Below are 16,852 nucleotides of genomic sequence, written 5' to 3' on the forward strand. Positions count from 1 at the left end.
CCCGGCTGGTCCTTCCGCAGGGCTCCCCAGAGGGACGTGGCCCCGAGGCCCGACAGCAGCCTGACCAGGATCTGCTCCCCGTGGAGGACGCAGGGCCGTGGGCCACTGCAGCCCAGGCTGGCCCGTCCCTCTGTGCTGCTCCCACCACCGTGGCCAGAGTGAGCAGAGGGTCCTCGGTCACTCACCAGGCTGCTCTATGGAACTGAGACAGCCAGTGGAACCTCACATAGGGCTGGACCTGGACGGGTCAGCGTGTGGGACTCGCTGCCCGCTGGGCACTGTGATGACTCCAGCCAAGACACCTCTAGGACGACCTCCCCTGGCCCAGCCTCAGTTTCCCTGTCTGGGAAGTGGGCAGAGGCAGCAGTCAGGCTCTGGGTAGGGTTGAGTGTCTCTGGGCACGGCTGTCCCCGCCCAGAGCCTGTCCCCTCCTGCTGGCAAAGGGAGGGTCTGCGGACGGCCCTGGGACTGGGCCGGAGTCTGGGTGGGGCAGGGGGAGAGGCTGGAGGGACTGTGTGTCCCTGTGAGGTGACGCTGGGTGACACGGTCACGGTGGCGCCTGGCCAGCACCTGGTGCAGTGGCCTTGGGGCAGCGCCTCCAGGGGCGGCCTTGGCGTCAGGCCCGTGCTGGATGGGTGACGTGAGCAACTCGGGGCAGAAAACTGGCACGGGCGAGTGTGGGCGAGAGCTGGGAGAGCACGAACACGGCAGAGGCGCCAGCACCAGCCTCTCGGGCTGGGGAAGCTTCCAGAACTTATTTTTCGTTTGTTGCAGGAACCACACCTGGTGTGCCTGGGTAACGCGGAGTCGGGACTCGTACCCGGGACCCAGCATGTGCCCTGTGCTCCCCAGTCACACCCCGGGCCCGGACAGCATCTGAGGGCTGCACTGGGAAGCAAAGATTTTATTTTCCCAGTGACAACGCTTTAAAATGCAGGGGCCGGAGAAATAGTACAGCAGTGGAGGCGTGTCCTCGCACCCACAACAGGAACAGTGCCCGGCATCCTGCAGGGGCCCCTGAGCACCGCTGGGTGTGGCCCCGCCACCAGCAGCTGCTCCAGGGCACAGGGCCCCCGAAGTGACCCAGGGGTGCTGCAGTGAGGGGGTGTCTTCTGGGCCCTCTGGGTCTGGGCCTCAGCAGAAACAGCTCCCGGGGGTCACGTGTGGGACCCCTGGCCCTGCCCACGCCTGCGGTCCCCCAACTGCTCTTATCAGGAAACGGCAGCTGTGGGGGCAGGCCCTGGCCCGGCCCCTCCGCAGAGCTGGATCGGGGGCCGTCCAGACCCACTCTGCTCCAGGGGGCTACCCCGCCCTGCGCAGGCCCCCAGCGCCCCTTGACCCCCTCCCCCACGCCCATCTCCCTGCGCTGAGCACGTGAAGCCCAGAGCAGGAAGCAGCCTGGGAGGGCGGCCAGCAGGACGGAAGGTCTTCAGGGGTGAGAGCTGCGGCCACTGACCCGGGGACCTGGGACATCCGCCCCGGGAGGTCCTGCGGCGGGCACCGCCTGCGTCAGCGGGCTGCACACGTGCCCGAGGGGCAGGGGCTGCAGCAAGGCGGGAGTCGCCCCATCGCAGCCGCGTGGCTGTCCGGCGCGGCCCCACTGGGAACTACACTTCCCAGCCTCCCTTGCAGCCACGTGACCGCCCAACAGCCAATGGGAGGGGCCGAGGACGCCGGCATATCCCTGCAGGGATCGTGGGGCCTGGGCAGGAGCCCGAGCCGCTTCTGGGGGCCAGCGGTGAGCTGGGGAGCCCAGGCAGGGGCCGGAGCGCCCCAGGAGACCCCCGCCCGGGCCGCCAGGCTCGCGGGGCGCGGGCTGCAGACGCTGGGGGTCGCCTGCCTTCCTTCTCCCCCCACCCCAGGACGGAGGCGCTGAGTCCGCTCCCAGGTCGGCAGACGGGCCGGCGTCCCCTGGCCCGCAGACCCCGCACTCCAGGACCGGGCGGGGCGGGCGGCCCGAGGCGTGTCCCCACCGCCCCCGTTGTTGAGCTCTGGGCACCTTCTTTTCGAAGCCCCTTGCTGTGTCCATGCGTGTCCGTCCCGGTGGCCGGCACCCTCTCAGGCCTCTCCCCAGGGTGCCCTGCCTTCTCCCCGCCTCGCTGCAGCTTGTGGCCGGCGGTGCCCTCCCGGGAAACTCCCTTTGCTGCAAGCGAGCCCAGGAGGCAGCACCCAGTCACAGTTAGTGGCCACATCCGCTCCCCAGTGGGGGGGCCACAGGCCAGGAACCCCCTGCTTGGGGAGCACCTGCCCGCCCAGCTCTTCCCTGTGGCCAGCTGGGGGCATCCCGTGAGTGTCCCCAGCTCGGGACGTAAGTGTCCACAGGAAGCCTGGACCCCGCCCCCATCCCTAACGCCAGAGCATCGTTCCTGGTCTTAGGTACAGGGCCACGTCCTCCCCACTGCCGCTGTCCCCTCCGAGCTGTCTGCTGACCGAGCCAGATGTGTACGTGGTCCCTTACAGCCCGTGAGGATGCAGAGGATGCAGGCCAACACGCACCCATGATCCCCGCGGGGGCCTCATTGACTTGACAGTGCCAATGGTGACCTGGCGCTTCTCTACACGGCCCCAGGCCTGTGTTAAATGTGGCATTTGCTGAAGCGCCCCCTGCTGTGTTAATCCAGGTTGGCGGTGCCCATCTGCGCTGTGACGTCTCAGGGTTCCGTTTGCAGCGGGGGGGGGGGGCGCACTGAGGGATTTTTATTCTCTATAAAGGAGTTGGCAGGTCAAGTGAATCTGGGGCCTCTGGTCCAGATGACCCTTTGGCGTCCACTTCCCACATGGACTGGAGCAGGTCTCCACCTGCTGAGTGTGACGGGCCACGGGGAGGCCCAAGCTGGGGCCCTGCTGCAGCCCATGTGTGATGGCAGGAGCTCCAGGTCCAGCATGGGCCAGAAGGTCCTAACAGAGCCAGTGTGTCACTAGTGTGTTGGGGGAGCTCAGGGCGGGGAGACGGGAGGGGGGGCCGAGGGCGCCTCCAGACGCTCTCCCGGGAGCAGGGAGTCTTCTGCTGCCTGTGGGCCACGGTGCCCACCGCCCCAGGCAGGCCAGAGGGGGCGTCGTGTCCTGAATCCCCTCCCACGGCTGACCGTGCACATGAAGACAGACAGACGCAGGCACTCTGCTCCCTGGCAAGGCCGCGGCCACTCCCTCGGCAGAGGACGCAGGTTTATTGGCAGTAAAAACCGTGGTCTGAAAAATCCCATTGGCAATGTACAGTTCTGCTCTTTGAGTCCCGCCACTGGAGGGACCCCCAGGCCCCCGACCTGCATGCATGAGGCTCCTATGTGTTCACAGCTAATCTCCGGCCCAGGGCCACCCCCTCCACCCCCTGCCTGCCCCCTATGGCGCAGAGCCCGCCGACCCTCTCAGGCTTCCAGACAGCAGACACGGGACGGACGTGCATGACGCTGGCCCGGGCAGCAGCGCGCCCCGGGCTGGGAGATGGGTGACGGGTGCAGACACCCAGCTCTGCTCTTGGAAAAGTCTCTTCCTTCGTACCCATAGACCGGACGGGAGCTTGGGGGGAATCATGACAAAGCTCCCGCCCTTAGAAAATGAACAAGCCAACCCCCAAACAAACGTGATCAAACAAAGCCCCAGCGACAAAAACAAAACACTGCAGACACAGCGGCGGGAGAGCCTGGCCGGGGTGTGAGGGCCATGCCCGCAGGGACAGCATCCGCACGCCACGCCCGCCTGGCGTCTCCCCCACTCCGGCCACCCCCCCACACTCTGGGTGGGCCGAGCCAGAGCCCCGTGGGCCAGGCGTGCGCGCAGTAGGCCGAGGCTGCTCCCTGCCCGGGCGCCACCGGATCCTCTGCGCCACACGCGGAGAAAGCAGGAGGCAGTGGGGAGCATGGGGAAGAGATGCCCCCAAGAGCACTTGTTCGGGGCGAGCCCGGCCAGCTCACGGCTCGGGGGCGGGGCTGCCTGAGTGGCGCGCGCAGAGGGCCCGGGCGGTCTCTCCCGTGATGCCTCTGGCAGCAGGACAAGGACAGGCACAGGGACATCCTGGGACTCAGGACAAAGAACAGTACCATGGGGTGGGGGGCGCACCCCGGGGGTCTCTATACACGCTGGCCGCCGAGATCAGGAGAAGCCGGAGCACACCCGACAGGCAGCCTGGGCTCGGGCCCTGGAGCAGCAAGAAGTAGGGCCCCGAGGGGCAGGCAAGACCCTCGAGCTCCCGGGCTCAGGGCTCCAGTGACAACAGTCCCACAGGGTCAGCCCTCCGCTCCTCTATGGAGCCCCGCCCCAGCCTGCAGCCGAGGGGGGACGGATGCCGGCGGGCACGGCCCCAGAGTCCTGGGGCTGCAGCTTCCCAAGAAAGCCCGCAGTCCTGTCCAGCCTCCCGCGTCACTGGACACCCTCCTCCTCCACGTACGTCGAAGGGAACCAGCCGATCTGCAAACGAGAGGGGGCGCGGGTGAGGCTGAGCCGGCGAGTACACCTCCACGTGGGGGTGCATGGGCAAGCATGCCTCCAGACATGGACGTGTACAGGCGAGCAGGCCTCAGGTGCTGCCTCCACGGGCATGTGTGGGTGGAAAGTGTGCCTCAGTATGAATTTGCATGTGTTTGCAATGCACATTTGTATCTGTGCACACGTGTGTAAGCATGTCTGCAGATGCACATCTGCATATTCTAACACGTGTGGGGCACGTGCACATTCGTGCGAGTAGGCAAGGAGAGGGTGCAGGTGAGGAGAGAGCTCCGGAAGTCCCGGGGCGGACACCTGGCCTGCCCCAGAGACACCAGGAGTCAAGGGGAGCCGTGGGTAGAGCTGGCATGACCCAAGAGGCACAAGAGACAGCCAGAAACCAAAGGACAGCTTCCGGGCACCTGGGGCCACCCAGGGAGTGTGAACCGCAGCCTGCAGGCCTCAGGAAATTTATAAAAAGACAGAAGGACTCATCGGAAACCAGAGAAAGTAAACAGGTTTCTGTGTAAAGAACAGCTGAATGCAATGAAGAATCCGGTAGCAGGGCGGGCCAGGGGGCCGGGCACAGAAGGCAGGAGACACGCACAGGAAGTCAGGATGACACAGCATCACGACAGACACACAGCTCAAGAGGACTGACAAGCCGGACGACAGGACAGGAACAGTGTCAGGACTGGCAGAAAACCAGGACCACCACACGGGAAGTCAGAAACGACACACAGTAAGTCAGGTCAATGGAAGTACTCAACGGCCCAGCCAGGGAGGAAGGGGGGACATCGCAACGGGCAACGGACGTGGCTGGGCCAGGCCAGGTGAGGATAGAGCCTGGCTGGAGTCGCCCAGGGACATCAGAGGGAACTGTGCCAAGTCCTGCAGGGCATTCTGGCCGAAGCTCTTCCAAGGCTCCGAGTGAGAATGTCGACTGGCGTTTCCAGAGATGGGCAGCTCGGACAGTGGAAAAGCCCTCGAGTTTCTCAGTCCAGCACTCAAACCCAGCAGACACCCTGCCTGCCACCGCTGGGCGGCCCACCAGGAGGCAGCCGGGGCTGGGCGGCTCTGCACAGGCTGGAGGTCAGTCCTGGCACCCCATCCCGAAGGACCCCCAAGCACAGAGCCAGGAGCAGGCACTGAGCACAGCTGAGTATGGCCAATACACACACACACACATACACACATACACACACACACACACACAACATATATATTAAACAAAAAACAAATATAGACACAATTTCAGAAATCTTAAAAAAAACACTCGGGGCTGGAGCTATAGCAGAGCAGGGAGGGCATTTGCCTTGCATGCAGCCGACCCGGGTTCGATTCCCAGCATCCCATAGGGTCCACTGAGCACCGCCAGGAGTAACTCCTGAGTGCATGAGCCAGGAGTAACCCTGGAGCATCGCCGGGTGTGACCCAAAAAAGCAAAACAAAAACAAAAACAAAAACAAAGACAAAAAAACAAAAACTCAAAAAACAAAAACCAAACCAAGGAAGGCAGCGGGCAGTACCAGGGGAGCAGGGCTCTCCCACACAGCAGACACGGCAAACACCACTTTCAACCATGACGGGAACAATAGGGCAGGCATAACTCTTTTTTTTTTTTTTTTTTGCTTTTTGGGTCACACCCAGCGATGCTCAGGGTTACTCCTGGCTCTGCACTCAGGAATCACTCCTGGCGGTGCTTGAGGGACCATATGGGATGCTGGGAACTGAAGCCGGGTCGGCTGTGTGCAAGGCCAACGCCCTCCCCGCTGTGCTGTCGCTCCGGCCCGGGCAGGTGTAAATTCTTCAATGACGGACAGAAGGAGCTGGAGAAACTACCTGATTTCAGAGTGTCACCCTGCAGGGTAAGTGCCAATTCCAGGAGGGAGCCATGAGGGTGCCACCTCAGCCCGGCACACGCCAGGGCCCCTGAGCTCTGGAGAACGCACCGGAGTGCAATGAGGAAAGCGCCCTCCCAAAGCTGATCCCGGGGCCACCACACGCCTCTCGGGTAGGGCACAGCACAGTCACTCTTCACCAGGGCCGAGCACTCGGCCAGACGGGGCCCCAGTGCCATCTCTAATGCCTTTCCTGGCAATGCCGGTGAACTGGGACCGGGTGTGTGTGTGTGTGGGGGGGTGGTACTCCCTGACATCAGGAAGCAGATATGTGTAAACAAAAATGACAGACGCCTGAAATAAGGACGCACCGGGTCAGGGTGTGCGAGTTAGGAGACTCGGATACCTGGGAGGAAAAGTAACACAGACACACACACAGACACAAAGCGGGGAACACGGAAGCCATGCACGGGCGACGGGCAAGTCATCGATGCAGACACCTGCGTCCGCTGGCGTCACCGGCCGCGCCAGGCCTGCGGGCTGCAGCGGGGCACTGCTCGATTTGAAACGTTTGAAAACGCGAAGTGCGAGCTTACAGTGAGAACGCGTTCAGCAGAGACTGAAACCATCCTAAAGCCAGAAGGGAGCGGAAGGGGCCTCGGAGGGAGCGGGGCAGGCAGGGGTGGCGGGGGCACGCGGCCGGACGCTGTCACCAGTGACACCGCGAGACCAAGCCTGGGGGCTGCACCTGCACCACAGAGTGACCCCCAAACCCAACGTCGGGGGTGCTCTGGGGAACCAAGGGTCGGTCTCGGGTGGGGCGTGGCCAGGGAGGGGGGAGGCCAGAGGAAGAGCCCGGGGTCTCTGCCGCGCTGTGGGCAGGGGGTCCAGGCGGGGGGGCACTCACCCGGCCGCGGGTCTCGCCCTTCCACCAGCCTCGGTCCCCGCCGACGCGGCTGTGGATCCTCACCACGTCCCCCTCCCGCAGCGAGAGCTCCCGCATGTCCCGGGCGGCGAAGTTGTACCTGGCCACGGCCGTGCCGACGATGCGAGGCGCGAAGACTGGGGGAGAAGGCGGCGTCACGGGGCTGCGGGCGCCCCGCACGCCCCGCCCGCGCCCGGGACACAGGAGGGGCCCCTGCATGGGCCGCGCTGACCCTCAGCCCGAGCCACGCTCCCCTGCACGGGCGCCTGCCCCGCGTGGCCAGCGCCCCCCCGCCCCGGGCCACCCGCGGGAGCCAGGGCCCGCGAGGACTCCGGCTCGGCGGAGGCCGGGGCTGGCGGCAGCGACGGCGGTGATGGGCGAGGGCCGTGCTTGCAGCAGGGCAGGCACGGGTGGGCGTCACTGCCCCGGGTGCCCCGCAGCCCCCCGTCCTCCCCACCCCCCCAGGCTGCAGGCAGCTGGCCAGAGCCGGGGTGGGCAGGCAGCCCCGGCCCGAGCAGCGGCGGTACCTGACCTGACCAGAACGGGGCGGAGGAGCCCTGAGCAGCGAGGCTGAGGCCCTGAGGACTGAGAAAAGAAAAGTTGGAGGAGGCGCCCGAAGCTGCAAAGAGGCGAGAGAGACTGTGACAGGGAGAGGCCGTGACGGGAGAGGCCGTGACGGGGAGAGGCCGTGACGGGGAGACTGATGACAGGGGAAAGGCCGTGGCAGTGGAGAGGCCGTGACAGGGGAGAGGCCGTGACGGGGAGAGGCCGTGACAGGGGAGAAGTCGTGACAGAGGAGAGGTTGTGACAGGGGAGAGGCCGTGACAGAGGAGAGGCCGTGACAGAGGAGAGGCCGTGACAGGGGAGAGGCCGTGACAGGGGAGAGGCCGTGACAGAGGAGAGGCCGTGACGGGGAGAGGCCGTGACAGGAGAGAGGCCGTGACGGGAGAGGCCGTGACGGGGAGAGGCCGTGACAGGGGAGAGGCCGTGACAGGGGAGAGGCCGTGACAGGGAGAGGCTGTGACAGGGGAGAGGCTGTGACGGGGAGAGGCTGTGACAGGGGAGAGGCGTGACAGGAGAGAGGCCATGACGGGGAGAGGCCGTGACAGGGGAGAGACTGTGACAGGAGAGAGGCCGTGATGGGGAGAGGCTGTGACAGGGGAGACTGATGACAGGGGAAAGGCCATGGCAGGGGAGAGGCCGTGATGGGGAGAGGCCGTGACAGGGGAGAGGCCGTGACGGGGAGAGGCTGTGACAGGGGAGAGGCCGTGACAGGGGAGACTGATGACAGGGGAAAGGCCGTGGCAGGGGAGAGGCCGTGACAGGGGAGAGGCCGTGACAGGGAGAGGCCGTGACAGGGGAGAGGCCGTGACGGGGAGAGAGGCCGTGACGGGGAGAGGCCGTGACGGGGAGAGGCCGTGACAGGAGAGAGGCCGTGACAGGGGAGAGGCCGTGACAGAGGAGAGGCCGTGACGGGGAGAGACCGTGACGAGGGAGAGGTTGTGACAGGGGAGAGGCCGTGACAGGGGAGAGGCCGTGACGGGGAGAGGCTGTGACAGGGGAGAGGCCGTGACAGGGGAGACTGATGACAGGGGAAAGGCCGTGACAGAGGAGAGGCCGTGACGGGGAGAGGCCGTGACAGGGGAGAGGCTGTGACAGGAGAGACTGATGACAGGGGAAAGGCCGTGACGGGGAGAGGCTGTGACAGGGGAGAGGCCGTGACAGGGGAGAGGCCGTGACAGGGGAGAGGCCGTGACAGAGGAGAGGCTGTGACAGGGGAAAGGCCGTGACAGGGGAGAGGTCGTGACAGGGGAGAGGCCGTGACAGAGGAGAGGCCGTGACGGGGAGAGGACGTGACAAGGGAGAGGTCATGACAGGGGAGAGGCCGTGACAGAGGAGAGGCCGTGACAGAGGAGAGGCCGTGACGGGGAGAGGCCGTGACAGGAGAGAGGCCGTGACAGAGGAGAGGCCATGACGGGGAGAGGCCGTGACAGGGGAGAAGTCGTGACAGGGGAGAGGCCGTGACAGAGGAAAGGCCGTGACGGGGAGAGGCCGTGACAGGGGAGAAGTCGTGACAGGGGAGAGGCCGTGACAGAGGAGAGGCCGTGACGGGGAGAGGCCGTGACAGGGGAGAGGTCGTGACAGGGGAGAGGCCGTGACAGAGGAGAGGCCGTGACAGGGAGAGGCCGTGACAGGAGAGAGGCCGTGACGGGGAGAGGCCATGACAGGGGAGAGGCCGTGACAGGGGAGAGGCCGTGACAGGGAGAGGCCGTGACAGGGGAGAGGCCGTGACAGGAGAGAGACTGATGACAGGGGAGAGGCCGTGACAGGGCAGAGACCATGACGGGGAGAGGCCGTGACAAGGCAGAGGCCGTGACAGGGGAGGGCAGAGGCCGTGACAGGGCGGGGCGGGCACACAGTGCAGCGCAGCAGAGCTAAGGCCAGGCCCTTCCCCGCTCCTGCCTCCCGCCCCCGCCTGCTCTCCTGGGGGTCCCGTCTCACAGGCGGCTCTAGCGTGGCGTCATGGGGGAGAGAGTGGGGCCTGGAGGCCGTGGGCAGCGGGCATGTCCCTGGGGCCCGGTGGGCGCGGCCATGCGGATCTCCAGGCCCGGGCACTGCGCTGGGGCAGCGGCTCAGAGCAGGCCTGAGGCGCCTAGACGCCTGTCGGGCCCGGGCAGGCAAGCGGCCGTCTGTGAGCTCGGGGCACTCGGCAGCCCTTACCTGGGGACCGGCTAGAGGCCCTAGAGGCCAAGCGCTCCCGGGACTTGTAGGGGTGCTTGAGGGTCGTGTCCAGCTGCTTGAAGCTCTCCTTGAGCGAGTGGCACTGGTAGTACTCCACCAGCTCCTGCAAGATGCACCTGACCCGATGCCACCGCCTCCAGGCAGTCCTCCTGCAGCCCTGCCTGCTCACTCCCACCCCTCAGCTCTGCATGGCAGATGAGCCTCCCTGACCCCGAGGGCCCCCATCCCTCTCCTGTCCCCAGGCAGGCAGGTCAGGAAACACTTCAATCTAGCAGTTTCCCTTCCAATGTCTCTGAGACGTATCGTCGTTGTGACCTGCTCTGGCCTTGGGGACGGCGGGCGGGAGCCCGAGTGTGCGTGCGCCCGGCCCCATGCTGTCTCACTGCATCAGGCTGCCGGGAGGCGGGGGCGTGGGGCGGGGCAGGGAGGGGCGGCCCCGCGTTCCACCCACCAGGAGGCTCTCGAACTTCTTGGCCTCGGTGATGTGGATCCAGCCGTCCTTCTCCACCACCTTGATGTGCTTCACCTCGTCACTGAACCTGCGTCGGGGGCGGGCGCTGCCTCAGACACGTGCCCAGCGCCCGTCTGCCCAGCCACCCCGACCCCCGCCATGCCCAGTCTGCAGGGTCGGGGCAGGAAAGCTGTGCCCACACCCCAGAGCAGGCACGACTGCAGCTCGGACCGGGGGCTCCCGGCTGCCCGGCCCTGCCACTGGCAGCCATTCTGTAGGCCCAGATGGTATCAGCAACCTGAGCCTTAGCACGAGGAGACTCTCACGCAGGCACGCACAGCACTACACACCACATGTTTCACACAAGGACAAACCCACACACCCATGTACCCTACACAGTCGTACATGCACAAGCATGCACACACGTGATACAGAATCACGGATATGCACACACCCTTGCACATGCCACACCCATGCACACACGTTTGCACTTTCACGCAAGCACATTTGTGCATAACACTCATGCACATGTATTTGCACACACATGCAAGCACCCATGTAAGTACACGTGCACGTACACGCATGGCACACATTCATGCACGTGTATGCCACACTCATGCACGACATGGGTGTGCTAGGCGCCCGGCCCCTCGCTGGAGAGAGACAGAGAAGGCTGGTGGCAGCAGCCGGGGGAGCCCTGCGTGTGGACACAGCAGGCCACGGGTCAGGCAGACGCGCCCCACACAGCCCCTCACTCCTCCTCCCACTGGCTGCGGCCTCGCGGCCCCCGCTCGAGGCCGTCCCCAGCCCCCGGAGGGCGGCCCAGCAGTCTCCGGGCCGAGGGAGAGCCCCTCCGCACCCCCGACCCTGAGCTCTGAGACGGGCCCGTCTCCAATCGCCCCAGGTGATGCCCGGGGGCACGAGGGCCCAGCTGGTCCCCGACACCCAGCGGGCACGTACTTGACGCTGATGGCGAAGCGCTCGGCCTCGGCCGGCCGCTCCCGGATGAGGTAGGTGCCGCTGGCATGGGGCTTCAGCAGCGTGTCCGCCTGCTGCCTCTCCATGCTGCCCGCGAACCTGGCGGGAAAGAGGGGTGTCTGCAGCGGGGCCGGCAGCACCCACCCCAGCCGCGGCTTGCTCCCCAAACGCGGCTCCCGGGGGCAGGAGGCGGGATTCCCGCCAGGGAGGACGTGCACTGAAGGAGCTTCTGGCACCCAGCGTCCCCCACAGCCTGTCCCCTGGGGCTGACCCCGCCCACGCGAGATGCCCGGGAGGCCTCAGGGCCCGAGCTGAGGGCAGGCCAACGGAGGCCCAGGTGCTGTGGGGCTCAGGGGACCCAGGGACGCGGCGTCAGGGATGGGCCCAGCTGCACCTCAGATAATGGGGCCGCGCGGTCACTGCCTGCCGCAGCCCCCAGTATTCCCGGAGGGGTCTGGTACGTAGTCCCCGGCCCCCCACAGCCCTGTGGGTCTGGCCGCCGAGCCTTGTGGCAGCGCACGCACCCCGGGCCCACCCAGTCGGCGGCCCCGGGTCAGACACTGGCCCGAGGACCTCGCTGACACCTCCCACCTGACGTACAACCTCAGGGGGGCGCAGGGAGGCAGAAGGACCCTGGCTGAGGCCGCGCGGGCGCGGGGCACACTCACCAGGGGTACACGGTGTAGTCAAGCTCGCGGGATGGTGGCCGGGAAACGGGCGGCTGCAGAGACAGCGGGGGAGGGGGCTCATCAGCGCTGACCTGGCCCTGGGTCCCCCAGCCCGTCTCCCCTCCCCTCCATTCACCATGCACACGGGGAAACTGAGGCCCAGGTCCCTGTGAGCTGGCCTGGCCGACCTTCTCTGCTGCGGTCCCTGTGACTGGAGGCACAGCCCAGGGCCCCACATGAAGAGTGGCCACGGGGGAAGGTCCCACTTCCTACTCTCTGTGGGGGTCCTTTCTGTCTCCGTGGGGGTCCTTCCTGTCTGTGGGGGTCCTTCCTGTCTCTGTGGGGCCCCGTCTCCGTGGGGGTCCTTCCTGTCTCCATGGGGGTCCCCGTCTCTGTGGGTATCCTTCCTGTCTCCGTGGGGGTCCTTCCTGTCTCTGTGGGTTCCCATCTCCGTGGGGGCCCTTCCTGTCTCCATGGGTGTCCTTCCTGTCTCCGTGGGGGTCCTTCCTGTCTCCATGGGGGTCCCTGTCTCTGTGGGTGTCCTTCCTGTCTCCATGGGGGTCCCCGTCTCTGTGGGTGTCCTTCCTGTCTCCGTGGGGGTCCTTCCTGTCTCCGTGGGGGTCCTTCCTGTCTCCGTGGGGGTCCCCGTCTCTGTGGGTGTCCTTCCTGTCTCCGTGGGGGTCTTCCTGTCTCCGTGGGGGGTCCCCGTCTCTGTGGGGGTCCTTCCTGTCTCCATGGGGGTCCCCGTCTCTGTGGGTATCCTTCCTGTCTCCGTGGGGGTCCTTCCGTTATCACTGGCTGAGCCAAGAGACTTGTCTCTCATGACTCGGAACGGTGCCAGCTGCCCGGCTGGACGGTTATGTCCAGCTGAAGGCCCGGGGCCTGTCTGGTGGTGGGGGTGGGGTCCAAGTTGGAAGACCCACCATGCAGAGGAAAGTGCTGGACTGAGCCCCTGCGACAGCCCCCACTAGGGACGCTCACCCGAGGTGCCCATTCAAGCCCAGCTCCCGCACGCTGGCCCCTCGGCCCTCAGTCAGGTGACCTGCCCTCTGGGGCCGCTACACCAGAGCTCCCGTGACGGCACTCACCCGCCCGTCCGCGGGGCACGGCTTCACAGACGCGCTGGGGAAGCAGCCCGACTTGCGGGTCAGCACCAGCCGGCCCTGGAAGCAGGGACGGGTCAGCGCGGGCCATACAGGGGAGCGCTGCTGCTCACTGCCGGCCCACGTGGCCACTGCCCGCTGCCGGCCCTTGTGGCCGTGTGACCTTTGGCGGCCACTACACAGGGGGACACGGGCGGGCCGGAGTCCACCTGCCCCGCTGCAGCCACATCTGCGTCTCATGGCGAGGCCAGGCCTGTGGTGAGCCCTGGGTGGGGCCAGGCCCTGGTGGGCGGGCGGGCGGGCGGGCAGTCCCGCTCCCCAGCCGACAGACGCCAGCTTCAGGTGAACTGTCCTGTGTGACTTGTTCCCGCGGCAGGTGCTGGAGCACCGTGGGGCTCCCCACCTGCGAACCCCAACCCCTCAGTGCCCGGTCCCAGGCCCCTCTCCCGCCACGGAGACTTGGGGTCACCCACACCCAGGGTGGTGCCAGGCTCACCTCCCACCACGGGGACTCGGGGTCGCCCTTGAGCAGCTCGATGATGTCGCCCGTCTGGAAGGTGAGCACCGGCTTCCCGGGGGGCGCAGGGCTGCCGTGGTAGCTCTGCACAGCCACCATCTTGGGACCTGCGGGGACACGCAGCTCACTGGGGAGCTCGCGGGCTGCCCAGAGCCTGCAGGCGACGCCCGCAGAGGAGTGGCCAGTGACAAGCCCACTGCGGGGGCTGCCTATGGGGGGGGTCTTCCAGGCCCACAAGGAGGGAAGGACCATCAGCCACGGGGGAAACAAATGGGGGTCCCCTGCGTGAGAACCCGGGCAGGGTCGGATCCAGGGCCTGGCCAGAGCGGAAGTGGGGGCCCCGCCCAGCTCCCCAGGCTGCTCCCTCAGTGCAAGAGGGCAGTGGGGAAAAGACTGCGCTCCAGAGGGACCCCTCCCCCGGCCCACATTCAAGAGACCCTGAGCCCAGGGCCAGCACGACCTAGGGGGGCCCAGGACGGTCCAGGAAGGCCTAGGGGGGCCCAGGAGAGCTCAGGACGGCCCAGGACAGCCCACAGTGGCACAGCATGGCCCAGAAGGGCTCAAGATTGTCCAAAACATCTCAGGAGGGCTCAGGAGGGCCCACGAGGGCCCAGGAAAGACCAGGAGGGCCCAGGAAGGCCCAGGGTGGCCCAGGAGAGCTCGGGATGGTCCATGACGGCCCAGAGCAGCCCAGGATGGCCCAGGGTGGTCCAGGACGGTCCGGGAGGGCCCAGGACAGCCCAGCACACAAAGCGGCCAGAGTGCCCATGTCGGCTGGTCTGCTGGGCCCCAGGGCTGGGTCCCGGATCCTCTGAAGGTGGGAGCTGCTAGGGTCTGGGCAGGCGCAGCCCGAGCTGGGCAGTGGCTCACCTGGTCCCGCTGCGGGGCTGTCCTGCAGACAAGAAAGCTGATGAGGCGCTGTCCTGGCACCCGAGAGCCCGCAGCCCCGGGGAAGGGTGACCGCACAGAGCGTGAGGGCACGGACCCGCCGGACCCCGCCCCAGGAAAGCCCCCAGTACTCACGCACCCTCCACCAAGGGCTGCCTGAGACATGCCGCCCTCCCAAATCCCACCTTCTCCGGGAACCTGCCCCGGCCAGCTCAGGCCTGGGCTGGCCACCGCCCTCTGGGCCGGCCCCTCTCCCGGGAGGCAGCTGTGCCCACAGGCCTGGGGAGCGTCTGTTCACGTGACCAGACCCACGTGCCAGCTCCGTCAGCTCTGGAGCCCGCAGGGCAGCAGACAGGGCGCAGCGGCACGAGGGTCAGCCACGGGGGAGCCCGCGCGGGACTCACCACGTCCGCAGGGGAACCTGGAGAGGAAGTGTGGGGGTCAGAGTCTGGCGGTGCATCACGCCCCTCAGGCCCCCCACGCCCACGCGGCACGGGGATGCCGGACTCCTGCCACGTTTCCGGACGGTCCTTGCTTCCTCTCCCTCCAGGCCCTGCCGACTAAGGGCGTTCCTGGGCCCAGGACAGGAAAGCGTGTGCTCGGAGTCTGGAGTGACGCCATGTGGCCACCAGGGGGCAGTGTGGGTGAGGAAATAAAGCCGTGGCTCCGAGGGGCACCCTGGGGAGCAGTGGGGGGCCGCGGGCGGTGGGGTCCCAGGTCCGACCCCAGAGCCCGAGGCTGAACAACACAGCTGGGCAGGAGCCACAGGATTCGGGGGATACTCAGGGACAGGACCCCCAGCCTGGGGAGCAGCATGCCGGCCCCCAGGCTCCCCCCATCAGGCTGGGCCCGGCTCTGCACACCCTACCCCTGCTTCTGGGGGCCACTTTTCAGAAGCTTCTCTGGCTTGACCTCAGCTCTCAGCTGGTCTGGGCATGGCCCCACCCCCCCCACTCATCTCTCCAGGCAGGCTCTGGATGCCCGTCTGGCCCCTGCCTCGGGCTTCCCACCTGCCAAATGGGCACGAGAAAGGGGCCGTCACTGTGCATGCCTGTGTGTGCGCACGTGTGCGTGTACCGACACGTGCACCATTCCTGACACAGCTACAGCCGAGGAGGACCAGGCCTCTCCAGCAGGGGTGGGGTGTGGTGGGTGTTTCTCTCGGGTCAGAAACCTGCAGCCCCACCGCAGGCGCCACTCCTCCCTCCCGGTGCCTCAGGGGGCCAGCGTCCACACGTCCAGGGCTCTCACCCGTCTTGCAGGGCGGCGTCACCTCCAGGCACTCCTTGTGTGCGCCAACACCGCACCGGGCGCACAGGTACCCCTGGTAGAAAGTGCCCCTGTGCAGGGAGGGCGGAGTGAGGACCCCGGGCCCACCAGGGCCCGCGCAGGCGCCCGGGCGCCCACCCACCTGAGCAGCATGCGGCAGGCGCGGCACGTGGTGGTGCTGGCGAACGTGAACATCTGGAAGGCGTGCTGGTTGGCGCCGGCCTTGTCGGGCTTCACGTTGGACCTGCGTGGGACCCCAAGCCCAGCGCCCCCGGGCCTTGATGTCACAGGGCAGGGAGGACCCGCGCCTGACCCCTCAGGGCCGCCAGAGCCCGCCCACAGGTGGCCTGAGCATGTGACCCCCCAGGCAGTGGCGCCACCCTCTTCTGAGGTATCGGCCCTCGGACCCTGGGCACCCGCTCCTTTGCACAGGGAGAACCAGGCCAGAGCCCCACCCAGCCTGTCCCACTGCACCCGGCCCTCACCCTCCTCATTCCGCAGGCGCCCAGGGCACCGGGAGGGAGAGGCCACACACAAGGCTGCTCTGAGCACGTCCCTGGCCGTCCGCCCTGAACACGCCTGTCCCCCGGCACTCACATGGCCATCTCGAACTGCTCCATCCACTTGCGCTTCATGTCCTCCGTCTTGCAGAAGAGCTGGAAGCCCTGCTTGCCTTGCAGGTGGATGAGGTAGAAGCCGTAGGACCACTGTGGGCGGGCACGGTGGGAGCTGGCACAGGCATGCGCACACCAACACGGGCACGCGCACATGGGCACGGGCACGCACACACCGACACACATGCTAACAGACATGCTGACACGCAGACACCCAGATATGCATTAAGTGCTGACACCCTGGCACATGTACCGACAGTGACAGACACACTGGCACACACCATGCACAGACACGCGCACACTGGCACACACCATGCACAGACACGCGCACACTGGCACACACAGAGACACGGGCACACTGGCACACACACAGAGATGGGCACACTGGCGCACACTTGGACATGACATACTGGCACACGTGCTGACAGGTGGGGCGC

General features: G+C 66.6%; 1 protein-coding gene across 10 annotated transcripts in view; it reads right to left on the reverse strand.

The window, feature by feature from the left end:
• Window positions 1-3,122: 3,122 nt before the first annotated feature.
• VAV2 (vav guanine nucleotide exchange factor 2) overlaps window positions 3,123-16,852 on the reverse strand; it is a 49,217-nt gene continuing 35,487 nt past the window's right edge. For 4 of the 10 annotated variants that reach the window (XM_055132986.1, XM_055132971.1, XM_055132980.1 and 1 more), the window contains 14 exons: window positions 16,399-16,508; window positions 15,944-16,045; window positions 15,784-15,872; window positions 14,937-14,953; window positions 14,515-14,536; window positions 13,624-13,751; window positions 13,113-13,187; window positions 12,025-12,077; window positions 11,339-11,455; window positions 10,379-10,466; window positions 9,907-10,030; window positions 7,713-7,770; window positions 7,168-7,322; window positions 3,123-4,404 (listed from right to left, as the gene is read on the reverse strand). In XM_055132986.1, the coding sequence (XP_054988961.1) occupies window positions 4,193-4,404; window positions 7,168-7,322; window positions 7,713-7,770; window positions 9,907-10,030; window positions 10,379-10,466; window positions 11,339-11,455; window positions 12,025-12,077; window positions 13,113-13,187; window positions 13,624-13,751; window positions 14,515-14,536; window positions 14,937-14,953; window positions 15,784-15,872; window positions 15,944-16,045; window positions 16,399-16,508 (1,350 nt within the window). In that variant the 3' untranslated portion in view covers window positions 3,123-4,192. Of the gene's footprint in view, window positions 4,405-7,167; window positions 7,323-7,712; window positions 7,805-9,906; window positions 10,031-10,378; window positions 10,467-11,338; window positions 11,456-12,024; window positions 12,078-13,112; window positions 13,188-13,623; window positions 13,752-14,514; window positions 14,537-14,936; window positions 14,954-15,783; window positions 15,873-15,943; window positions 16,046-16,398; window positions 16,509-16,852 lie in introns of all 10 variants that reach the window. The other 6 variants (XM_055132994.1, XM_055132988.1, XM_055133008.1 and 3 more) reach the window with 4 other exon arrangements.

Source organism: Sorex araneus, chromosome 1, assembly GCF_027595985.1.
Source record: "Sorex araneus isolate mSorAra2 chromosome 1, mSorAra2.pri, whole genome shotgun sequence".
NCBI classification, from domain to species: domain Eukaryota; kingdom Metazoa; phylum Chordata; class Mammalia; order Eulipotyphla; family Soricidae; genus Sorex; species Sorex araneus.